The sequence below is a fragment of the Falco punctatus genome (assembly GCF_963210335.1).
Source record: "Falco punctatus genome assembly, chromosome: 6".
Classification (NCBI taxonomy): Eukaryota; Metazoa; Chordata; class Aves; order Falconiformes; family Falconidae; genus Falco; species Falco punctatus.
The window spans coordinates 54,627,557-54,654,353 of NC_137585.1; the positions used below are offsets into that span (position 1 = coordinate 54,627,557).

The window sequence follows — 26,797 nt, forward strand, 5'->3', positions numbered from 1 at the left end:
TCCGCGTAGCCCGTGGTCCAGGGCAGGCGCCGGGTCTCCTTGTTGAGGATGAGGATGGGGCGGGCGATGTGGTCGGCGGAGCACTCCACCTCGTCCGGGGACAGTCCCAGGAACTCGGGTCTCCCGTAGGGGAAGCGGAGGGGCAAGTCCGCGCCGCTGCCGTGGTCGGCGCCCGCGCTGCCAGCCATGATGCCGCCCATGAAATTGGCCACGGCGGACTTCACCCGCGTGAGCATAGTACCCCCGCCGGCGGCGGCAGCGCCGGGGCCGCCGCGCAGGGCGGGGAGCGGGGCGCGCCCGCGGGCAGCGCTGCGGCGGCGGCGGCGGCTCCGGCAGTCCCCGCCGCGCTTCCGCAATGGGGGCGCCGGGCCGCGCGGAGCCGGGTGGGGGAACGGCGGGCTCAGGGGCAGCCACGGGGCCGCGGCCTCATCGCAGCAGCGGCGGCGGCAGGTTCCCCCCTGCCGGCGCAGCGCTGGGTGAACTCAGCCCGGCGGCGGCTGCTGAGTCATGTGATAGCGAGGCTGGATTTGCCCGGGCGCTTCCTGCTCCTCCTGCGGCACCGGCGGGCTCCTGGCACACGCCGGGCACGGGCGGCCGCCCCCCCGCCCTGCCTCCCGCCCGCCTCCCGCGCCGGGGGGGCGGCCCGCGGCAGGTGCGCGGCGTGGGGCGGGGCCTGGCGGGGCCACTCCCGGCTGCCTGCGGCGGTGCGGCGGGGGCCGTGGCCGTGGAGCGGCGGAGGGGCGGGCGGTCAGTCCTGCTCGCGGCCGCCGCCGGGAGGAGTTGCCCGGGAGGCCGTTCACGGGGAGCCGTTCGGCGGTCCTGGCGCGCTGCGGGTGCCGTTACCGGCGGGCTGGAGGTCGCCGCCCACAGCGCGCCCGCCCCTGCTGCCCTGGGGCTGAGCCAGCGCCGCCCGGGCGGGACGCTCCATCCCAGCGCCCGGCAGAGCCCTCGGGTCTCACGGGCCGTGGGACTGCGCTTCCGCTTCAAGGGTTGGCCATCCTTCTCCTCCTGAAACGTGTCAAGGATGTTTTTCCTACACAACTTTTTGCTAGAAAAAACGAACCACTAGCGCCCTGCCCGGGGGGCGGCCCAGCGGCAGCGGCCTAGAGCGAGTCCTGCGGCCGCGGGTGCCCCTGGCTGCCTGGGGGGGCCCGGGATGTGCCCGCCCGCCGGCCGGCAGCGGTGGCGTGACCGGCCCCCCGGTGCCTCCACGCACAGCCGGGCGTTTAGGGTGCTGTCACGGGGCAAAAGTGAAAGGACAAGCCTGAATATCTTCAAATTTGAGGTCACAGATGTTTTAACACCCCCTTCGCTGGCTGTGTCATATTGACTGTGTCATATACTCTTTTACCAAAAAAAATTGGGAGGTCTGCTGCAAGCGGTGGTCGCCCAAATGCGTGGGAAGGTTGCAGGTTTGCACGTGCCAGCCTTCGGGAAGACAGGCGTGAGGGGAACATAGCCAGAGCATGGGAGAAGCCGGTCCTCTGTGGCAAGGCTGTGTCTGTGCCCTCTGATGCTGCAGTACTCCTGAGAGCTATAAGCCTCCCTCACTGAAAGGCGTAGTGACCTGCAAAATGGAGCAGGTAGGTATGGCAAGCCATGAGAGTAGCACAGTACTGGGACTTAGCAGGGAAAAGCCGGTTAGTCATCAGATGTGGCTAGTGGGGATGATCGGCTGTCATCTAGCTGGCTCATAGTAGGAACCAGCTGGCATACCGCTGAACACGCAGTTACACAGTTTTGGAGAGCAAGGCCTGTGAGCTTGTTCAATTTCTGGTTATTAAATGATATCCTAAGAGCTGATTTCCAACAATACCTGTGGTTTTGACCAGGTTCCTTGAAATGACAAGAGAAATGCAAAGATGTTGTGACACCAGTTTTTATGATAAAGCTGTCTATTAATCAAGTCTACAGAGCCAAAAGTAGGTTAGCGAAGAGGGATGCTAAGAGTGTGTTAAGTGCTACTTGAAGTAGAGTTGGAAAAATACCCACCCCGAATGAAACATTACAGATATATCTCCTTTGTGAGGAAGTAGTTATTTTTCCTATCTCTTGTTTAGTCATTTCTAGGGCTGATACTATAGATGTTTTGAGGAAGACTCTCTTAGGTCAAAAAAATACTTGACATTAATAACTCATCATTTGATTACAATATAATGAAAACCTTGGAGTTCTTCCTTTCATGCATTTGCGTTTGCTTTGCTTTGCTTCCTGGTTGCATTGCAGAGGTCATTACTTTAAAGAAAAAGAAAAATAAAAAGAAACAAAAGCTTGTTAAAAGTCAGGGGTTTTTTCCACAGGCCCTGGTCTGGGTGTCCTAACAGGCAACCATTCATCCACATTCAGCTGTTACAGGGGAAGGCAAGCCTGAGGTGTTGGGATTCCCAAAGCCCCGTGGCTACTCTGTTTAGTGGCCTGAACCGTAACTGCTTTGTCTAGTCCAAGTTCATTCACAGTCCCTGCCACCCAAGGACAATCCCTTCACACTATCTTTTGCCTGCTAGACGGCCAGTGTTTTTCATCAGGCGGGCACTCCGGCACCCATTTCCCTCGCTAATGCTTCAATGGACCTGCCACCTGGAGAATACAGGAGTGTATAGAGGGGCATGAGCAGACTGGACATGTATCCTGGAGAGGCTCATTTTTTTCTTTGTAAAGGTAGATCCCCTCACAGGTTATCAAATATACTCCTGGAGAGGCTATGCCAGCAGACTAAACTTTGCAGTTTATTTGACATAAAGACCTTGAGAAATATAATTGACTGAAACTCGGAACAGAGAGGGTACAGTGTTTGTCTTCCTGCCCCACCTGCAGTCATTATTTTGCACAAATATGTATATGTAGGGAGTATATGTAGGCTTGTTAGAGTTTAAATTATTATCTCTGCAAGATGACAAGGAAAAGCTCAGATCAGACATATGGGGAGACAGCTTAACACCTCACCACTCAAAACAAATCTGTGTGCTGTTTGAAATTCTGTGGATGCTTGCCTCTGGCACAAGAATGCTGCAAGGATACAACAGGTATGATGTGGCTGGTCTCTTTATACTGAAAAGTGTAGATACGCTTTGATTTCAGTTCTCTTTGGGAAAGAGGATCATGTTCACTTTTGAGTCACTTTTTGAAGCCCCACTTCTCAAAGGAAATAATGGTCAGGCCTGGCAGATCTCAGCAAGTTCCTCAAATTTCCTGGCCTGCAGTCCATCTGGTCCAAGCCAGACATTTTTTCTTTGGTGGTGGGTAGACCTCTAAAGGTTTGGGTATTGACTTCAAATAAAATTTTGAGGTTGAATTCTCTATACAAATGTTTGAAAATTGACTCTGTGTTCTCCTGCAATCCCATGACTAACGCAAAGGAAGGATGACAGGCTGGATTTTAAAAAATGTAAAATTATTTGTGATATTGAGATAAATGTACTTTTCTCTCTGAATAGCTAACCATGCTGTGGAACTAGTGAAGCTGCATGTGGGCCAGAAACACATTCATATGAGCTCTTTGAAGCCTCTGAATTATGTTATGCCACCTTGCCATGCATCATATTCAGCATTCAACAAATTCAAGAGCATTTTATTTACAATAAAACAGATTTACACAGAGAATAAACTTTTATACAATGATAGAACAATTCTGATTGGAGATGACTTCTGAAGATCATATGCTCCAACTTCTTTGTCAAAGCAGGACCAACTTTAAAGTTATATTACTTTGTCCAGAACCTTGTCTGATCGAGTTTTCAGTATTTCCAAGGATGGAGATACCACAGCCTCTCTGAGCACCAGTTCCAATCTTCAACCACCCACACGTGAAAATTTTTCTCCTGGTACCTATTTGGGATTTGTGTTGTTGCAGTTTGTGTGTTGCCTCTCATTACCATTCACATCCAAGAAGAATATGACTCTTTCCTCTCTATACCCTCCTATTAGGTAGTTGAAGACAGCAGTAATGTTTCTCCCACTTAGTGTTGCCTTCTAAAGGCTCAACAAATCCATTTCTCTCAGCATCTTCTTGCAACAATCTTGGTGGTCCACTGCTGGACTCGTTCCAGTAGGTCGGCTGGGGAGCCCCAAACCGGACATGATACTCTCACAAATGCCATTTAGAGGGGTCACTTCCATTGGCTATTGCTGATATACCCCAATATGTGGTTAGCCTTCATCCCTGCAAAGGCACACTGGTGGCTCATATTCGCTTTGTTATCTACCAGGACCCTCAAGCCCTTTCCTGCAAAGATGCCTTCTTGACAGTCAGCCGTCACTGTGGGTTTACTCCATCCCAGTTGCAGCGCTCTGCGTATGTTCTTGGTAAACTTCAGGAGTTCCTGACAGCCCATTTCTGCAGCCCACTGAGATCCCTCTGAGTCTCAGCCCTGACCTCCAGCTGTCAACTTATCCCCCACAACCTGGGGGAAAGCAGACAAAGACTTACAGTCAGCAACAAACTTACAGGTATCATAACCTCTCTGTAGGTACTATTTATATATAGAATCCAACCTCAAGCTGGAAGGGACCCGTAAGGACCATGGAGTCCACCTCCCTGGTCCTGGCAAAACTACCTAAAACTACATTATATGACTAAGAGCATCATCTGGACACTCCTTGAACTCTGTCTGACAGGCTTTGTGCCATGACTGCTTCCCTAAGCAGCCTGTTCCAGTGACCGACCACCCTCTCAAAGAAGAATTTTTCCTAACGTCCAATCTGAATTTCCCCTGATGCAGCTTCATTCCATTTCCTCATGTTCTATTTCTGCCTTTCTATCCACTTTTTAAAGAACTGAAGCAAAATTCACTTTAAAATAAAGGAAAAATTTGCAAGATTAAATATCCACTTGGCTGTGAGGACTCTGGTTCTGGCTCTTGAGTACTTGAACAGAGGCTATATTATGTGGAGTAGCTGGAAGCGTATCAAATGAAAGTGCTTGACTCAACGTGTTTACACATTTTCTGATCACAAAAATTATTTCTAGTGCAGACCCTTTTTTTGTTTCTTTTGCAGAACATGGAAATACTTGGGGCTCTGCCTCATAAGCATATCAAATTTATTTTAGCTGTCTAATTTTCATTTGCTCGTACCTTGTTTATACCTTATGTTACCTGCTTGCTTGAAGTTTTGTTTCCTGTGCTTTTCATGCTCTGAACAAAAGTAATGGGAAAACTCCCAAAGACTTTGGTGAGAGAAGAAGTAGCTCTAATGTGAGATGAATGGACCATTTCTGTGGGCATGAATTTCTGTGTCATATTACCACAGATGTGCAGAATATCCATAGTTGTGAACTCAGCTGCCACATTAGTTCGGAGAGTATATCAGAATAGATGTCTGACATTATGGTGAGGAAACTGTATCTTCAGGGGGAAAAGCAGTTTTGAAGGAAGAATTGGTTGTTTTTCTCTTTTAATCCCCCAAACAAAAAATACTTAGAGCCTCGTTTTGCACATGACTCTGCTTAGGAAGATGACCATGTCATATGGTCATCAATGAAGTTATTCTTACCTTTTCAAATGTACTGTGCAACCTTTGATAAGCATGAGGAAGCTCTTTCTCTCCATAAAAAAGGCCCTTCAGAATCACAGTGCCTGAGGCAGCATAGTGATCTGGAGGACAAAATGCCACTTATTAAGATATCAACCCTACTTCCTGCAATACCAGATCTCCTGTCCATGCCGGCACCAACCCCCAGCATTTCTACACTTATCAGAGCTGACAAGATCAAGCTCTTTGCCAGTTTACAAACAGGAGCACCAACAAAATTTAAAAATAAATAAATACTAGCAATACTTGGAGTTATATGTTTCCTCTGCTATACCTGATTTCTACTGCTCCATTCTCTAGTCTGTACTAATTTCACACACGGATTTCCTGGTGAGAGACTTCTGGGACTGAAGTTCAGAGAGAGCATCTCCAGAAGAATATGGTTAGTGTGGTGGTCCCAAGGCTTCACAGTCTAATTCAGTCCCTCATGAAGCATGAGTCAGGCAGTGCTGCTGAGTGCTGCAGGCTACCCAAAGAGGCCAAATCTACAAAATAGTATCAGGGCCAAATCCCCATATAGTTCATTCTCAAGCAGAAAATTTAGGGCAAACTGTTCTTTTTCCATTACTGTCCTAGCCATGAGCTAACCAAAACCTGTAAGTATTTTTGCTTTGACAGGTTGCAGGGGCTATAGCTAGGTTCACTTTTCGTGGCATGGTGCTTTTAGTCTGCGGGTCTTCCTTTGAGCATTGCCTGTATCAGAGACCAATGTGGGTTGGAGGCATGGGAGGGGCAAGCAAACATCCAAAGTTTCTTTTAGACTAGGGTAAAACAAGGGATAAAACAGTTGTATGCACAGGTTTCATGCTGATATGCAATGTGGACGTGCCAGGAGCCCTGTGGTGGTAGGTAGGATTTGGAGCCAGAGGTTGTCTACCTGCTCCCCTAAGTCAGCCTACACGGAGAACTACCTTTTTCCTTGGTCATGCTGAACGGTTAAAAACCTATGCTTTTAGGGATCGGAAAGCTAGAGATTCCTCTCACCAGCAGGACTTAACCTAGAAGGTATTTTCAGAGCAGCAGTTGTACTGAATCAGAATGGGCTTTAACAAAGCAGGGGCTGGAACACAGGTGTCCTGTTCCTCAGCAGGGTCTCTCCCTCCTGCTTTTGCAGACTCATTCTTTCTGCATATTTAAGAGATTACACAAAGCAGAGCCCTGTCCCAGCCCTGTCCTTACTCCAAAATACGCTGTACACCTGAGTGATGAAAGCATTCATACCAGAAAAGTGGGTTCATATTCCTTTTCACAGTGAAGGACTAATAAATGCAATATCCTGAGCTGTGTGAGAGCAGCCTTGACTTAGGTACCCAGGCAGGAAAAAGGCCCTAAGGAGGGATCTTAACTCACTGCCAATCACAGTAAAAGATGTCACAGAATCTTGTAACTGCTTGAAATCTCTAGAAATATAAACAAATTCTTCAACGTAAGCTGCCCATAAGCCTGTAAGAATTTCACATTTGCCAAAAACTACAGAATTACTTCTGCAAGAATCTATCAGCACGTATTCTGAAAATAAACTTCTGATTTCACAATAAGCATCATCATCATGATTTTGCTTCCACAGCCTTTTCTTACTTTCCGTTATCTCTTCCTTTTTAATACCTGTAGCTAAATCTGCTAATAATGGGATGGAATAGGGATTAGCTTGTTTATGCGCTCCTGTTGGCGGCTTTTCATAAGGGAGGTGGAGCAAAATGATTATATCCTCTCTGAGGCTTCTTCGCCCTGGCTCCTGTGAAAGAACATCTTGCCCTGATGATGTTGTGAGATGCTTCAAAACGTCAGCAGTGGCAACACTTTTGCTGGCAGTCTCAGCAAAAAACCCAGAAAGTAATCAAATAGGTTGCAATGCAGAGACAACGGGAAAATGAGCAGGTAAAAGGACACGTGGGTGTTTGCAGATGTTTAGAGCTATGGGACAGCACTAACAGCTTGGCTGAGCGCAGGCACATGTGTTTCAACTGCCTCAACATTTTGGGTTGAAATAGGAGTATTTCAGAATATAAAATGGTCTTGATTAGCGCCTGAGTTACGCATGGGTTAAGCACACAGGGAAGTGATCTGTATATACGAAATGTGGGGAATTTTTGAGTAACCTGCTGGCTGCCTCCACTGCAGAGGCTCCTTACATGGGGCTGTTTCAAGATTAAGTGTGATGGGTGCGTGAGGGGCTTCTTGTTTGCCTACGGCAGCTCAGGAGCAGATGGCAAACAAGAAGAGGGATCCTCTCCTTACATCTGGGCTGTGGCTTCTGCTGCACAAGCTTTCCTGCAGCTCAGGCCAGCCAGGCACCAGCTTTCAACCGTGTGTCAGCTGGGGTCTTGTCTGCAGCGCAGTTAAGCCTAAACCACCATGCTCTGCTTAGAGTTAGTCCGTCTGTTGTTGGTGGGGTTTTTCATCTTTTCTTTTTCATCTTGTCTTTTCTTTTTAATTTTTTTTTAATATTAATTAAATGAACATTTCTGGCAGAACTTCAAGATTTGAATGTCAGCCTGGGCATAAAAAATCCCAGGTGCCTTACGTGGCAGTCATTCTCAGCCAGCCTTGCCAAGGAAGGAAGTGGGATTTTTGAGCAAGTTGTCAAAACTCCAGGTTCCTAGACTTCAGGCTGAGTTTACAAGATGTTTTATGCTGTCAGAAACCATAGTCCCAGCTATACTGAATGATGGCAGAGAAAGTTAAAGAATTTATGCTACTTTTGTATTTAGCTCTCAGATTTCTGCTCATCTTCTGTAAGCAGGAATAGGGAAACTGTTTTCCCCATGCTTTTTTTTTTTTTTTTTTTTTTCTCTTTGCACTATTCCTCAGGAGATGCCTGTGGCCCTGTGTAGTCAGCCTGGCTATCTGCTTTCCCAAAGACATGACATTCTGATATTAATATGCTGTCATTCAGATTGCTACAACTAATATACAGAATCTTGTCAATAGCCAAAGAAAGAAGAACGAACAAGGTAAAAGCAAGTTTTTACTTCAGAATAATTTTGTTTTATTTAGAATTTATTGGGACTTCCAAAGGTCCTACTAAGAAGTAAAAGTGTGTATATAAATATTTGTTAAGTTGTGTTACAGTGAAAGAGCTCTCCTGGTTTAGTTTTATAAGATGATACTATAAATTTTTTCCTTCTACAGCATCCTTCAAAGGTCTCTTGTTATAGTATCTGCTGCATTTTCTGCAAAGACCTGTGTCCGTAGTGTGGGACCTAAACCATTTTTAGGTTTGACAAGCACATTGCTTTTCTTCTCTCCCACACTTGTTTTATAACTTGACCACTCTCTTTCATTAATGCTCATGACAGTTTTATTTAAATGGATTCTTCCTCACCTTGTTTTATTTATTGAGGAGTTTTTGGCTTGATTTGTCTTTGCTTTTTACTTCCTCTTTTATGGACTAGAAGCTAAGGCTTTTGACAGTCTTCTGCAGACTGGATTTAAAAATAATAATAATAGAAAAGGAATAACTTTTTCATGCTTCTTCCTAAAACAGATTGCCCAAGGCACAAAAATGTGACAGTTATATCTGCTTCATTTCTCCCCATTTGAACTGAATTAGTGACAAAAACCTAGGACTTCGTTCAGTGTTAAAGCGCTGCTAGCCGAGGGACGGACATGTAAGAGAGCATTAGGAATATGCCAGTGCTGGCCATCCTGCATATAGCGACACTGAGGAGTTTCAATGATTGGGAACTGAGCTATTTCAGTGGTGTTGCAATGTACCCATAAGGCTATCTTAAAGGCTCTTCTGAGATCACAGAAACTGTGGCTTTTTCAGATATTCTCAAAAAAACCCAAACCCCAAACCCCCAAAAACACCAAACTGGAAGCCTAGAATCAGTTTGAAAAGGTTGTGTCAGGTAGAAGTTAGTCCAGCTCTTGAGCGGGCTGATGGAGCAAAAGTGCAAACAGGATTTTCTGAACATCTCTCTGCTTCCGTGGCGGAGGCAGCCACAGGAAAGGCCCTGAGCAAACACATTGCTACAACAATAGGCAATCTGCACAACCTTCTGCTTGCTACAGCTGATTTATCTAAAAATCAAATTAACCTTTGACTTTCATGGGTCATGGCCTTTCAACTATTGTGTGCAACAGCCTAAGAAGCCAGATAGAAAAGCTTAAATCGTTTTAAAAGATTTAAAGCAATAAAGCAAGCATCATAATCTTCCACCAAATAGCTGACATCATATAAATATGCTGACCTTCTGGAAATATAACTGTTTGTGATTTAACACCTGTGTTTACATTACATTTTTTTTACATATATAAACTGTGGGTTTTTTAAAAAAATATATTTCTATGAAGCTGTAGCCCCTTTTGAGAGTGATACATGCATCTCAATTACATTTAAGTAAAGAGAGTAAAGAATTAGCATGCCATAACCTAATGCTGGTTATTGCCAGTCGTCTCCCAGCTTAGCCACTGGAAACAATTCTCACTGTGGTGCAGGGGAGTTCCCTTTGCTTCATGTTTTCAGACTCCTTTCCCCTCCACTTGAGCCCTTGCCTGAAGCCCTGCCTGAAGCAGGGAGGTGCTGAGGGCTCACTGCCCACGGCTGGCACACCAGCCCTCTGCAAACCCCATGGCCTCCAAGGCTGCAGTGCAATTGTGGTACCCTACGGCTTGTCCAAAACTTGTCACCAGCCTAGGTAAAACTGACTTTGGTCTCCGTGAAGATGAGAGTAAAATAACTCTGCTGCTGCTCTCTGCCTTTTCCTGCTGGGCACATCAAGGGGCTGATAGTGAAGGTGGTGGGGCAGTTTTGGGGGCTGCTCAGCCCAGGCTTAGCAGCTCCAGCCCTCAGACAACCATTACCTGCACCAAAACCCAGGAACCGCAGTCACAGGTACACTCACTTGTCCTTTGTGCCTGTACTTTGCTATCCCAAGCCAAACCATGGTTTCCTCTGTGGATTTCAGTGTATCTCCGTTTGCAGTTTTATAACAGAACTTACTGAGCTACAAGAATTTGCAGTCCCATAAAAAGACCTGCGGTTAAGAAAAATCTGGAAATGTATTGTCTATATTTATGCATTATTTAATAACGAAGTATTTAGGTGGATGGGGAGCACCGTAAGATATTCCCCTTGACAGTTTGCTCAAAACGACCCCCCTCTGGGCAGATCCCCATTTCAGCAGCCATTACTGAGAAATGCAGGCCTGGAAGTTGGGGTCAAAAAGTTTCCTGGCGTGATAGCAGAGAGAGAGTCTGCAGCTCAAGAAGAGACTGAAGAAAAGTGTTGATACCACAAGGACAGCTATGGTGCTTCATTAAATCTGATGAAGCCTGAAATTCAAAGCTGGTAGGAAAGGCTTGCATAAACTGCATAGAAAGCATTTAAAAATGCTGATAAGCAGGTACCTCTCTGATCCTATTGCCAGCTACATTGATGTAGCAGGTTTTCAAGGATGAAGTTCTTTGAGAGAAGTTTCTTAGGAAGGTTTGATCTGTCAGTGCTCTCAGTCAAAACCAGCCACTCCCCTGAAGTTTAAGCAAATGTTTAAGGAAAACAACAGTACAAGCACTGTGTTGCTCTGTTCCCCTGGTTGTTTTCATGTGCTCCTCACGAGGGATTTTGTGACATGGGATTATAGCTCACACGTACAATTATTGTTTCATCCTAGATGCCCTAAAGCCATTCAGTGAGAGTTTACATCCAGGGTTTTTAACAAGAAACTGAAGCTGGTCTTTGGCACTGCAGTATGCTGAGCTTACTGCCCATCTCTGGTAGCACACAGGGGGGTCACCCAAGCGGAGCACCCCTGCCCCAGGATTTTCATCTGGTACCTCTGCCTGGAGGGGTTTTGCCCAAGTGGGGCCCTCTTCCCAGAGCGCAAACACTCAAATGACCAGATATCCTCCTCAGGATGGACACTGGGAATAGTGCCCCTGTGGGGTCACAAGTCCCTGTACCTCCTGGGAAAGGACATGGTGAGGAGGGGTTTGTGGGGAGTACCAGCTACCCTGTAGGGAAAAATGGTTGAGATTTTAAGATGGGGCAGCAGAGGGCTGAAGCAAGGCAGGAATAAAAGAGGTGTCTGGGTAAGGTGGGAAAAAGCATCCAGGAATCATAAAGTTATTAATTCAGTAATATGGATTATGATTTTTTTGGACTGTTATCATAATAACAACATTATTAGTTCCATCATAATATTGCAGCAAAGACTCCAGTCCTTGGTGAAAATGAAGTTTGGAAACTATTGATTTAATGAATAAAAAGTAATTTCGTGGGTCATAGTAAATGCTATTGATGTAAACAACATCGTCTGTAAATTTATAGTCATATATTAAACATTGTTGTGGAGACCTTCCTGCAGGAAATTCATAGCCATTTAAGCCACTTTGATGTTGTTATTCTGCACAACACAGCCATGAATGCTTCATGGAAACTATAGGGTTAGAACTCGTTTCCAACTAGTTCTGAAGCTGCCAAGGAAAGCAAACCTGATTTTCAGAAAGTTCTTCCACTTGGCTTCACAGCCACCTTTTAGCTTAGGCAAAATTTCTGTGTGCTTAGAAGCTCTGAGAAACAATGTTTCCATCAGGTGCCCACAGCTATATTTAGCATCCGGAGTTAAATTCTGGCTAAATAGTAATTTGTATAAAAAGTCACGGTGATTGTAATTCATCAAAAATAGGTTTTCGTATTGCTGCCTTCAACACTCACCTTTTCCTGTTGTTTCCTCATGCACACATCATCAACTGTATCTGATTCAGAAAAATAAACTTACTCATAATAGCAATACTGCAAGAACGCATAAACCCAAATAGATTTTTATATGACCATTTGCTGGAATTGCTCACCCATGTAAAATTAGTCATGTGCCAACACTGGCAGGATTAGAACTTAATCATATTTTCTGTCCTTTTTTTGGTGATAATCGTTATACCAAAGATAGCAGTGAAGGGGAGCTGCAGTGCATGTATTTTAGTTTTGATGGCTTGTGTAACAGCAATGGTCACAGCAAAATGAAATAATGCAGGTGTCAGCATGGCAGAAGTGCCAGAGGAAATATCCAGCATTATTCCTGATAATCTCCCCACAACCTGCGCACAAGCCCAGGCCATTGCTTCTCCCCAGTAGACTCTCAGTGAGGGCTGCCCCGATGAAATCATACCGCCCAGACGCAGAGCCAGCACGGGCTCTCTGTGACAGAGAACACGAAATCCCAGCAGCTTGGGCTCCTCAGGCTTGTAGACAGTTACCTGTTGTAGAAACACAATGCAAAAATAAATTTTTGCATGAGTCACGTGTTCCTCCTCTTCAGTCTCTTCCAAACAAGTTCTCAGTGTCTCTGCATATCATTCCTTGCCAGCCATCAACAGAGTAGTTGCATATCTTGTATAATGAAAAGTGCATGTGAGCTCACAGTGCTCTTAATAAAACAGAGATTAATTTGACACCAACAACAAAATCTATGTGGAAAACTTTTGCTGTTACAACAGAAACTTGATGTGAGAATCTCCTTCAGGGTCGTGGATCTTTTGATATTTTTTCATGTAAAGCTCTTCAGACTGCTTTTCCTTTTCCTTTAGCAGAAACAATATAAAAATTTAAAAACAGCCAGAAGGAAAAACATCACCACACTTTAAATCTGAACAAGTTTTTCTGGTTTCTTTCATAAATACCATTAATGCCAAAAGGGAATTCTGCACTTAGATTCTCAAGCATCAATGTGATCGTATGATTCACACTAAAATTCAATCTAAATAGCTAAGTTTTTATGTGGTATAAGAAAGAAAAAAAAGCTGCCCAAGGTTGGCAGCTTCGTCTTATCCAGTACAGGGAAAGAATTCTCCCCATAGGAAAACTGCAATAGCTGTATTATGCACATGCATTCATGTGCCTGTACACATAGTCATATATGAACTATAAAACACTTTAAGCTTTTGTAGGTGGTATATGACATTATAACATATGTAGATTCAAGTGGAAGAAGGAGGTGTCCCGTCTGGGTGGTATGACTGAGTCTGTCCTGGTCTAAACGAGTGATCTCCGCGTGCAGCATCCTGCCCCTGCGCTGGTACAGCTGCCTTCCAGGCTGCCTGTGGCCCCCTACTGCTGTGCACGGGGGGGAGGGGGGGGGGACACGGGGACGGGACCGGGACGGGACGGGACATGGCTGCACCCCAGTGCTGCCTCTTGCCAGATGGTATGGAGATGCCCGTTCGGTGTGTAACTGGATCAGTCCGGGCATTGTCATGGTGTATACATTGTGTTGGAGAGAGCTTGCTCTTGAATAAGTAGCCCAGTTCTCCTCTAACTGGATGTAGTATAAATCCAGCAATGCAAGCGGATTGATGCGTGGGTGCACAAGTGTAGAGCAGGTCAAAATCAGGCATACTTTTTGATTTCCCCTGGCGTCATTGCCAGCAGAGCGGCATGTTTTGCAGGGGAAGTTACCAAAAGCGTGGGCCGTCATGAAAATCACAGCTGTTGCATTGTGAAAAAGATTGGGTCTGGTCCCAGCTCCTTGTAGTCCCTATCCATCTTCTTCCTTTGTCATTCAGTTACAGGTAGGATAACATCCCCCAGAGTGGAAAGGCAACAACTCAGTTGTAATTACAAAGGAGACTTTTGAGATCAAAAGATGTCAAAAGTTTCTTGTAACTGTGTTCAGCCCCCAAATTCCCAAGCCAGCTGAATGCTGAACCATGCCCTGCTGGAATGCAAATAATTGCAAAGGTGAAGAGCGGAGGTCAGAGTACTGCCTCACTGAGTGCTGGCCAAGATTTTGGTGTGCAGAGTGATCTGCATCATCCCACGATGTCGCACAAGGCTCAGCACAATCATCACTCACATAGCTGGCTGGATGCAGGAGCACCCATCACAGCAGCCTCAAGGACAAATCCCAATGCCCACAGGCTGCCTAGGAGCAAAGTACGCAGAAGGGAGGACCTCTGGTAGAGGCAGGGCAGAGGAGCTGCTCTTTCCCATCCCACAAACCTGAGCTGTGGCCCTGTCCCCTGCAGGGCTCACGGAAGGCGCTCCCTTGTGAGAGAACACCAGCCCTGATTTCACAAGACAGCCCTGATTTCACAAGATGCTCACATTGATATGCACTCTCAGGCTTAACTATTTTAAAAATGTGCTTCTCAGCCCTCTGCTGAGGTTCTAAAGAGCATTGTTAACTCCATATGTGTCTTTTGGCTCCCTGCTTTTTATTTCTATGTTTTATCTGCTGGCATCCCTAGAGTGTTAGAAGTTGCATTTAACCTTGTCAAAGGAGGACTGTTTCTATTTTAAATTGAAGCATTTTGTGCACAAGTCTTATTTTGCTTGCAGCAGTTCCTTATGGCTAAATATTTATGTTGGAATTCCTAAATGATAATACAAAAACAGTTGAATGAGCTGAGGAAGAGCAACTTCTGTTCTGAAAGGGGGTTTAATGACACTCTTGATAACTTGTAGTTGAAACTACTTTATATCCAAGGGAATAGCAGCAATATATATTCTGTGACAGACAGCCTTTCTTTTGTTTCACAATTTTTTTATGAGCGTATCATGATTTCCTCAAATTAGTTTGGTGAAACCTCTTGAATTGTTTTTTATTCTGCATATTGCCTTATCCCATAGAGTGGATGACAAGAGTTCTCATAGTGAAACATCAACTTCTCACACCTTGCTGAGTAGCTGACATTGCTGGGGGGAGTCACAGTTACAATTGCCTGGATGAGTGCGTACTTAACCTGCTTGGGTTTATTTAAAACTTAATTCACCTTTAATATGTCAGCATGCAGCTCTAAGATCCACTTTCTTCTGGACCTGACTAGGGATTTTCCCAGAAAATCAGAGTTTTAACCATTAATAAAGTTCTGCAAAATAGCAAATTTTCACAAGAAAATCTTAAATTTACAAACTTGTTGCACTAGAGAACTGAAACAAAATAGATTGCATTGGATTTGCTTAATCTGAACTATAACCTTAGTGCTTCAGGTCCTTGGAATAAGTTGCCTTGTTACCATGCACCAGGGCATCCCTTCTGCAGAGTCCATAATAAATCCTGGCTGTTACATGACTGCATATCCAGCAAACACTTCGGCATTTCTCAACTGAAATTCTTCACGTGTTTTCTTCCCATAAAAATTGGTTCCAATCTGATTTAGAACAAATATGAAAATAGCTGAATCACCCCATAATGAAAATACTGTTTGTTCAGCTCTCCTTCCTGCAAATATCTATACAATGAAACTGTAAATAAAATTTGTGGAAAGAGGAATAGCATCAGGACAAGTATGACTTATAAGACTGAAGAGAACACCAGTGTCTATTTACAGTATTTTTCAACATTTTTCTTAAATCTGTTTTAATTTCTGTTGGGAACTGCTATGTTCACACAAAAGGACTATAGAAGTGGTCTGAAGTGATCTTTGCTGTACAAAGTCCACCTTGAACTGAATGCAGCTTTGTAAGATCTGGCCACCACCTTTCAGTGATTATCAGGAAATAAAACACATTCTTTTTACTTGCTTAGAATAAATTATTTTTGGTCATCAAGGTATGTTATTAAATGCTACTGTCAAATGAACGTTTCAAACCAAAATAGAAGCTTTTGTAATGTTAACTATAAAAACTACTAGAAGCTATTTTCTCTGCCTAAATAGAGTGGTAACAAAGAAAATCAGAAGTATCTGTGAAGCAAACTCATCTTTATCCCTTCAAAATAAACAACTACTTAATGGGATAGCTATTCTTTTATACATCTCCCTTTTGAATAGAGTTACTGAATGCATCCTCATTTTCTATTCTTTCAATACTAATTCTGCAAGGGAAAATACATGACAGGTGGGTATAATACATGAGAGACAGATAATATTGCACGGTTGTAATCCAGTACACCGAGGTCCTTACTTCAGCTGGGACTTGCTAGTAGAGATACAATAAATGATAAGAACAGTACTTTTCCTTTAATATCTCCATGAAAAAATACGTATATTGCCACAGAGACAGCAATATAGCTGCATTATTTTTTTCTGCAGAAAAACTCTGAGTAAACAGCAGCCATTAATAAACCAGACCATTTTCTCCTAGACTGAAAAATGTATTACGAGGCCAAGATTTTTCAGCTGATGAACCTGCTTCTGTAATCTGTTTTGGATAGCAACATTACAACAGTACCAAGCTTATGCCTATATTAAAGATATTAATGATTTCTTCTGAAGCAGAATGTGAAGAAAAAGAACAGCTGTCTGAAAAAAAGTGTAATTGATCTTGTGTTACATGGGAATTAAAGGCAATGGTGGGAGTGTTGCGTTTTGTTACATTAAAATGAAAACTGATTATTATGGCATGAGTGGTACAGAATTTTGTACTGAGAACATCATGCATTTATCTATTTATTGAAACTGTGTTTTTTAGATGCCTTTATTAGGACTGTCTAAGCCTTTTATATTATGTCCTTTTTCAATTGCTTTTCGTGGAGAAACTTCAACTGATTCAACCATACTTTCTCTCTGATGTCTACCTCACACTGAATTTTAATGTCAAATGTGATTTCAAAAAGTTCAGCTGCAGTTGAAAGGAATACTAGGAATAGCAGGCAGATTTCTCAATACCTAGTATTTTTTCCACCATAAAGTACTTGTAGCAACCCTCCAGTTCAGAGGAGGAATATGAGGTTTGGCAAGGGACTTGGTCCTAGATTCAAGCTTCTGTTATTTCTTCTGGGAAAACCTACCTGTATTAGAAACCCCACAACATCTACTCTACAGGTTTTCCTGCTCTTGTTCAATGCAGATGAAAATTACAGCAGCCTTAAAGTTGCTTTGCATTTATGCTGAGAGACTGGATCTGCTTGCAGATACTCAGCAAGCACAAAAGTGCAAGGCTGCGCACAGTTGTTTCACATACCAAAACCTGTGTGGCCATCTCAGCGCTCCAGGTTCTGTGTTACACGTTTAGGTATGTACTTTGTAGCTATAGAATGTATCGCTCCATCACAGTCCTACGCAAGAACTGCAAGCCAAACTGGCTGTTCTGCTGTTATGGTGATGGAGGTCATTCACTTATTTTTATATTAGATAACAGTGATAAATCTTTCACTCCATATGCAAGTAAACTGTGCTTGCTGCCAGAAGAATAAGAGCACATTAAAACCCAACTTGATAAGCATATTGATTAATGAACACTTGGAACAGTGCGGTTAAAAACTTAAATTTGTTGCAACTGTGTGATTGCTGCTCAGTGTGTACATGCTATCATAATCCATGACTGTAACCAAACTGTTAGAAACACTGAGAATTAGCACAATGAAGTAGCTTTCTTTGAAGTTATTTTTTTCCAAAATAACATTAAAATAATCATAATTGTAGGATCAAATGGGCCAAAATGATGAAGCAAAGTGGGTTTGAAAGAATCTGCATTTCCTGTGTCACACCAAATGGCTGCCTTTTGGTGTGTGCTATTTCACCAGCTTGTCTCTTGTTCCAGGTTTTAATCAGTTTGTAAATAGTTCTGCAAAAGTTTGGGATTAAACCTTCCCCAAAATCATGAATCTAAGGTGCAAGACTTATAGGTAAGGTGTATGAAAAGACCAAAAGTAATATCAAATTAAGATCTGAAGGCTAAAAGAAATTTTTTTAAAAAAAATTGTACAACGTGTTAAAAAGTGGCAGCACTGAAGATATATACTCTGTCCACTGCTGTAAGTGACCTAGCTGAGCTTAAAATGCAGGACTAGGGAGGTAAACAAGCACTTCATCTTCCCTCTCTTCATCTTCAAGAGCGGCTTTGAAGCCTTTCATCTTGCAGATGCCTCATGCCTGCAATCAGGATGTGCTGCTGAGAAGGCCGTGAGGAGGAGAAGGTCTCTTGGGCCAACCAGTGAGCATGGGGAGGTGTGGACTTGATCTCAGAAAGGCAATGGTACAGAGCACAACACACAAAAATGGAAATTCTTGTCTGGTTCTGTGAGAGCTGGCCTTTCTCTGCTACCTCAGTTACCAGTTTTTCTCAGTTGTGTCTCCAGACAGTGTCTCAGCTGGAAATTTAGATGCCAAAGATGTCTATTTGGGATGACTGAAGAATATTCCTGGACATATCATGGCATTGGGATCAAGCCCTGCTCTAAGATCCTGGCTTTTGGCAGCCCCAGTGAGATGTGAGCCACAGGTTATACTTCTCTGCCACTGCATCATCCGCACGTCAGGCTGCGTCCTGTGTAAAGGACCAGCGCCAAGATGTTGAAGTGATCCCACCAGCTGCTCACAGTCAGCGATCTGCTGAATCCAGAGCATAGGTCAAAGCTGGCATGTTTCTTCACATCATTCTCTTAATTCCCTGGAGATTTGTAAAACTTCATTAAATATGTTGTGTTTTCACAGTGGCCATCTGCCATGAGCACATAAGATCGCTTGTGCTGGTGACCAGCAGGTCAGCTGCAGAGTGGAATTTCTCAGCCTGCCCCTTCAGAGGTGGCAGCGATCACTACGCAGAGTTAAGCAGAGGTTCCTCTCAGATCACATCCAGATGTTCATTGCAGACAAGGAAATACAGACCACATGCTGGTGGCTCTTCCAACTATGACACTTGACCAGACCTTGCTCAAGTGTTGTATGAGATGTTTGAATGGGAAGCAGCAGCCACAACTTCTCCCAGCTCACTGTGGGGGAGCTTTTCAGGAGACATGACACAGGCACCTTCACCCACTGGCAGAAGGGTGCATCCAGAGCTCTGAGCTCCCATTGTGCTGCTGTTACCTCACACATGCATTGCCTTGAGGCCTGGATTTGTGCTTCTGGTTCTGGATGCCAGACGTGGGTCAGCTCAGGATGGCTTCGATGGAGGGGAGGATAGCTTGAGGACTTGCAGCTTGCCTTTCATGAATGAGAAGGATCCTGGTTGTTGGAAATGCAGGTAAAGGAGGAGGAATGAAAGAATACAGAGTTCAGATGGGGGCACTCAGGTGCAAGAGGTGGGAAAGAGTTAGTGACATAGATTGAGATGTGGGGCTGGGTCCTGATAAGACAAAATAGATTGCCACATAAGCAATCAGGAAAGCTGACATTGACAAATTTAGAATGGGAAGATTTTGCAGGCACTTGCAACAGAAGGATGTCTTACAGGGTGATGAGCGTACTTGGAAGATACATTGTGGAAAACTCGAGTTACTTAACTGTCCTGTCAGTGATGTACTTGAACTAAAATACATGCATATGGCAACATAAGGTAGGCTGGATGTCTTGTATGTTCCTTTTAAATCAGGTGATAACCAGATGTCAGGTTTCCCTGGCAATAGAAAGATTGTCATGAACAGAGAAAAACTTGCTGCTAAATGAGTTAACGTAAAGAATGCAGAACAGAGGGAAAGGGGAAGATCCAGTCTTCCCTCTTCTCCCACAGTGGCCCGAAGAACACACCGGATGTGACCAGTTCTCAAGGATCAGTGTGTCATTTTCAAGAAAATACCTGAGTTCTGGAAGTACGGGCCTCTTTCCAAACTAGGATGATCTGCTGTAACACCTTGGGCTTGAGAAGCAAGCGGCTCTCCAGCCAGGCTTCCCAGTCTCCTCTGTACTCCTGGCCTTGCAGACAGAACAGGATCTTAATGCAATGACCTCAGTACATTTTGTTTCTTGCAGGAAGGAAAGCTGTGGGAAAGGGACAGTCTGTTTATTCTTTCAGTCTCTGGTATCCTGGATCACTGTCCTCTTGTTGCTATCATATCACAAATAATAGAATAACTTCAGGTGCTGATGCTTTCACTTAACCTGAAATTCTCCTGGAATACCTAGCTGGAGACTTACAACCAAGCACTGTTAGAAGTCGTGGGTAACACGCCATTCAGTGTTACTCAGATAGTCACAGCATTCCCGTCTGGATAGTATCAGCGTTAATGACAAGAGGAAACTGGAAAAAACTCTGGTGGGCCTTTGTAGTTGCTGTTATCCCCTAGAGACAGGACTTCATCCACACAAGAACTACATGGGTGAGACTACAAAGAGAGGATATTTTACTGCAGCAGAGACCCTTCTGTAAGTTATTCTTTCAACAATTATCAGACGACATTTTCCGTAGTATTTTGTCTGAGTCTTCTGTATCCATGGAAAAGGTTTTACCAAATGTCAAATGACTATTTCTAAGGCTCTGAAAATCTGCTAAATTTGGAATAAACCTAAGAATTGCTTCACCTCATTCTTTCTACACCTTAAGGCCTCAGAGCTGCTGGAAGCATGATGTTAAATGCCTCGCCAGGAGCATGTACATACTGGGGAGCCATGGAAGGAGACGAGGCTCCCAGTAGCATTGTGAGGAAAAGCATATGTGCCTCCACATTTCAGTGATATCTATTGGACCACTCTGTTGGATTGGTTCCCAGCATTAATTTGCAATAATCACAATAATTTACATCACAGCCTTAATTAATGAAGATCTGGATATTTATGCAGTGGGGGATCTTGAAAGGATCAGCTGTACTTTCTGGTCTATTTCTGCCCTTTTTCATTCCAGTGAAACTCTGCTTATGACTCACTGCTTATTACTCTCTCTTTGCAATGTATGAAGAGAGAGATGTACAGCAGAACAAAACCTTTCTTTCCCTGATTATTTCCTTCTTTTCACAGCCCAATACCTCCTTTACCACAGCCTGGTAAATCGCTTCCTTATAATTTAAAATCCTCAAAAATGTTTGTGTGAGGATATACTTGAACATGACTACCTCAAGGTTATTTGTGTATGAGTTTATCATCTCAGTGCTAAATGGTTGTGGTGAGTGATGAGTGGAAAATCCCTTTCTGTGAGATGTGCAAACAGGAAAGGTTTAGGTTTGGAGCTTCCAGCAGCAACACTGGGCTGTCTCTGGGCCGTGGAGGCACCTACTACCTGATGCTGACAGGTGCCGAGGGCAGCTGCTAACATAAAGAATACTCTGAGGTAAAGAGGTTTCCTTTTTATAGATGGTAAGGTAATTAGCTTACTAACCAGTACCCACATTACAGCACCACTGGGTCTGTGGTATGTTCAGATGCTGCCTGCTCCTCTTCGCTGCCCAGCCTGGTTGCTGGAGCTCTTTGAAATCTCTGATTTGGTAACTTCTGAAGTACACCTTTATCTCTGTGTGCTACTTTATGTGGCTGCTGCTTCCAGATGTAGGACAGGTACATTGGCTGCATCCCTCCTGCTGTACAGGGTGGTCCTCAGTGAGGTGCTGAGGTGCATTTGGGACAATATCTGGCCTGTACAGTGGCATCCTGTGCTGGTATGCACTATCCCCTCGGTGCCCAGTAGTTCTTTTGGAAAGAAATCTGGTTACACTGACAAGGAGGGAGCCATGATGGATGGCAGTGGGTCCTCTGGTCCCACACAGTGCAGACATGGCTATCAGGAATGAAAATCATTGAGCTGTGACTTCAGTTTCCCTTCATTTGGAGGCATAACCCTCACAGTGCTCTCTTCCTTTGGAAGAAACAACCATTTATCTTACAACCATGCAAAATTTTATAAAAAATTGTAATTTTTTTTTTTTACTACTGACATTTGATGGGAAAGAAGCCAGGGATCTTTCTTTCTTAGTTTTAATGCATTTGATGCTGTTCCGGAGAAATTACTGTAGGTGAAATCTTATTAGTCATGGGTAAATTCCACTGTATAAATGATGTCTTATGCTTTAGAAATGAAAAGTAGATGTTAATGTACATTTTTCAAAGATTTGAAAGCAGAAGTGGAGTTGTAAAGACCTCTTCCAACTCTGTTTTGTGGTCCAGGTGAACAGCACAGCGTGCTGAAGGCTCCTCAGCAGCCCAGGCACAATGGAGGAGTGGTGATCTGAGCAGGGCCAGGGCATCTCTCAGGGGAGAAGGATGGACAAGGTAGTGGATAAACCTCATGTGGAAGGTGAACTGGGTTGGGGGAAGAGCCTTTGGGAGATGGGTTTGCTGTCGCTGAAGACAGAAGGAGTGGGAGTAGCAGCTACCCCAACACTTCTCCACCCTCTCTCAGCAGTAGAAACCAGATGAGCCTTCCAGAGCTGCAGCTTCACCAGGCAGTGAAGAAGAGGACAAGGCCCTTTGGCCACCCCTAACACGTTATCCTCTCTGCAAATACCTACTTTTCTCATGCATAAAGCCAGCGTGGGGAGGATAGCTCGGTATGTCTGGAATCTGGTCTGAATAATAGAAACACACTGAAGTTATCCCAGGGAAGAAGTATCTTCAGTTACCCATTTACAGCCTGCACACATTTCATATCTGACAGCAGGACAAAGCACTGTAAAAATACCCTTAAGAATGTGAATCTTTGCTCTGATTTGCACTTAAAAGGCAACATCTGATTAGTGTCTGTGTTTTATTAACAGAAGACTGGGAGGATGAAAGCTTCTCAGATATCATCTTTATTGTAACACATATTTTTGAGAGTATATTGTGGAAGAAAATGCCACATTTCATTAAAGTCTATCATTCATATACCACAAAGGATTTGGCAGCAGTTTATAAACCTAGTGGTAATTCTCAGCGTTGCCCATTTTTCAGCGCCTGAAGATTCTTTAAAAAATGCTTCTGAATCAACTGGTGTTCACTGGTCTGTGTGGGGATGTGTGCTGTTTTACCCCAACTGTGGGGTTGTCTTTGGTATAAGCAGCTCAGTTGCTGTGTCAGCAGCTATCACACTGGTTAATTTTAATAGACTTGGTTGCACAATACATTCTCAGACCTTCCAGATGTGCCTAATGAAAATTCATACTGACACTCATTCTGGTCTCAGCATCCCCTTTGGTCTGGCATTGTTATTTTTTAATTATTCTACTTATAAGGAACCTCAGCACTCCTGATACATTAAATGCCATATATGTTGACGATAATTTCCCATCACGGCAAGGTTTCTCCTCTGTTAGTTCTCTCTGCGTGCTTCATTTCAGCTGTTTGCCACCCATTAGGCAGGGTAGTGAAACATTTGGTTCTTGAAGGGTTGAGTGCTTCATTTTGTGTGATGAAACTACATCAGCAAAGCAATGATTTATGATTAATAACTTATTTGGCAGTCTTAGGCTTTTTTCATGGATTGCCTTTGAACAGATTGTAATTTTCTTGAATTTATTAATTATTCAAAATGTTAATGACTTTGGGGGATTGATTATGAGCAATTTTATGTGAGTATTTGGTATGCAGTACTCCACTTCTAGGGCCATTATTTTGTTGTGTACGTAGATAAAGGCACATCATATTTTCTCTATTCAGTTGACAGAAGATGCTGAAAAACATCATGACAATTTTGCTCAGAGGATGAAAATTTAGGGAGATACAAAAAAAAAATTGAAACATTTTCCCCTGAAATCCTGGCTAGATTAAAGAGTTTTTCTAAAAATAATTTCTGAAATCAAGATTATTGTCAGATTTCTTTTATTTACTAATCAGTTTTTAATTTATTATAACTTACACACAAGGTAATTGGTATAAGGTAGGTGCTTGTAGTCCTGGTGGGAGTGTCCTATAGCTTAGGTCATTATTACCTTGGGCTTTGGTGAAAGGTATGTTTCTCCATACAGAATATTCTGAAAGTACAGTTGTCATCAGCTTGCAAATTTCTCTCAAGATTATTGTGAGGGTGACGGTAGGCAATTTCCAGTTCTGAAGTGTGCTGTCAGATGCTTGTGAGGTTTGCTGGTCTCCTAACACTTGCTTTCTATTTCTGTTGAAGCATGAAAGGTTCCAATTCACCTTAAACAAGCATTTTGTGGGATAAAACCCTGAGTTCTTTAACAGCAAATGGCTTAAAATAGGTGTTAATCAAATTAACTTATAAAGACATTTGAATACTTAAGAAATATTTTTTAATGCTTCCTTCAGTCTGCTCTTGGCTACTTTTGCTTTAAGAGGGAGAGGAGAGAGGACAGGTAGTTGCCATGAGGTAGAGGTACATATTGCTTGCGTCGCTTATTTAAATATAGATCTGAATGATGAGTATGACAAAACTGAAAATTCACATTTTAATTACAATAATCTTGCCATTTTGGAAAATCTGAGAAGTGGTTGTGTGACTGGTTGTTGCTGGCCAAAGCTTCCCCCGCTCCCCGTGTACCTGACTTGAATCTCTGTAGGCACTGTACCTCCACAGTGTACATTTTTCATGGCTTTGATGAGCCCATCTATTTATGGAGTGCTTTAAAAAGCTGACTGCTACCCAGACCTTGCAGGAACATGCTGTGTGCCAAGGCCCTCTGTAGCTGTTCAGGTGAAGAGAGTACTACTTTTCTCCTGTGGCTCTGCACACGCTAAGCTGTTAAGTAACAGAGGTTGCAGACACTGCAGAGGACTGTCAGCTCGGCACAGGAAGGGATTCCACTGCAGCCTGCATGAGCACGTGAGAGCTCCCAGCTGCAGTTCTTTCCAGTCACTTTCAGGATTGTTTTCTACTAAAGGTTCAGTTTTTGCTTTACATCTTTTCCCACAACCTTGCACCCCCTGGCATGTGTTTAAAAGGCAGCTTAGCTCAACACACTAGATTTCAGCAATGCAGGCTGCAGCTAGCTTCTGCTCTCCAGGAGCCGGTCGTGCATTATGTGTCAGCTCTCAGAGAAAGATAAGGGTTAGTTGGGTAGAAAATGAACAGAGAAGCAAAAGCTATACACCTTGAGGTTCCCACAAGTGATAGACATTAATCCATTTTAAACTCCTTACATCATTTAAGCTTCTTGGGGCAGGGATTTGTCTCCAAGTCCCTGTAAAATATCATGTCATAACCATTCTGCTCTACAAAATGAATAAAAACCATTATCCACAAAGCTCAGCAGTCATTCCAGAAGTCTGTATGGCACCTACATTTGGTTTGCATTGAAACATCAGTAAACCCAATCTAGTTCTGCACAGTAGGCACTGAAATGAAAACTTATCATTAGCTACCAGTGCTCTGGCACTTCCCTGGCTACAGTGCAGGAACAGGCTGAGTTGGGTATGGTTTATTGTAACAAAATATGAAATTCACCTAATTCACACCAAACTTACCACTTCCAAATTTAAGTATCTGCATGTGAGTTAAGAACGCAATGCAGTTGCTTGTCTACATGTTTCTGGAACAACCAGATTTGCTCATCTGCTGAGCTGTGGTTACCCAAGCCACCCACTCAGGCAGGCTGGGCAGATGTGACCCATGGGAGCCACACATCCCTCTGGAGTGGTGGTGGGAAGCTGGGTGGGATAACCCAGTGCACCTCACATGAGTTACATTTGATACCTATGTTTAAGCAACTGAATCAACCTGTAGGTAATGCAAGTTCCCGCTGAAGTCAGTGAGCATTTATTCATGCAGAAGAGAGAAGGCCTAGAGAGAAATTCAGTCACCCTGAAGTGGACATCTAGGTGCTTGGATTGCATTTTCTTATCTCACCATCAGCCTCTTTAGAAGCTGTCCATAACCACTCTCTAATGTCAGAGCTGGGCTGCATCTGGCCAGAGGGTACCAAGTCAGTCCAGGTGATGCAGAGCACATCTCCCAGATCCTTCAGGTCTGCTGTATTCACCAAGTCTGTCTGGGTCACAGCTTTCTAGCTGCTTGCCACAGAGTGGTTACAAACTGCAGATTTTACTTTTTCACACATTGCTGTTGCAACGGAGTGTTGTTAACGTGTGTCATTCTCTTTCCACACAAAGAATAATGTAAGTGAGCAAGAATATGAAGTATATAAATATAAGCATGTGATTATGGTACAAAGACTGTAAATAAAACAGTAGTTTCTGTTGTCATTAAAACTGTCTAGTAATTTCCATTTCCTTTCTACAAATACTTCTAGAACTGAAATTTATATGAGTTAAATCTTTGTTGGCCAATTCTGAAACAGGCTCTCTATTGATTTGACTTCCTGCACTGTAAACCCTGCTTCTTCTATACACACACTTCTGGGCCAACTGGAGGTCAACAGGTATTTCCTAAGAAAGAACTGGATGGATTTTCTTTTTTTCTCTTGAAATACATGGTGAAGTTCTCTTTCTGAACCTTACAGAAAAGTGCAGCGGCAGGAAAGCTACGAGGAAAATAGATGCATAAAGAAAAGAGTCAGGAATAATCTGTCTGTTTCTGGTGAACACACAACTGGCCAACAGGGTGAGGTTCTGGAATGCACTGAAGTATCAGCAGAGGCTTATTCTTTGTTGCCCACTTCTATCTTGACAAGATCCTCAAATGTATTTTTATAGTTTCCTTCCTGGTATTATCCCAGAGATAAGTACTTTAAGTGTCAGGCCAGAACTAGCTGGAAGAAAGTTTCTACTTACATTGTGTGAAAGAAGCTATAGAATTTATTCCCAATTCCTTTGTTGAGCCACCACAGTTCATAAAAAAGCAAAA

The 26,797-nt window shown here is 43.6% G+C and overlaps 1 protein-coding gene across 5 annotated transcripts in view; it reads right to left on the reverse strand.

Moving 5' to 3' along the window:
- The window catches only part of PPM1H (protein phosphatase, Mg2+/Mn2+ dependent 1H), a 212,717-nt gene that overhangs the window by 144,883 nt on the left and 41,037 nt on the right, over positions 1–26,797 (reverse strand). For all 5 annotated transcript variants that reach the window (XR_013928677.1, XM_080390780.1, XM_080390777.1 and 2 more), the window contains exon 2: positions 1–26,797. This exon is cut by the window's right edge and continues 21,999 nt beyond it. Coding sequence is in view for 4 of the 5 variants with exons in the window: in XM_080390780.1 (XP_080246906.1) it covers positions 1–236 (236 nt within the window). In the remaining variant the exon portion in view is untranslated.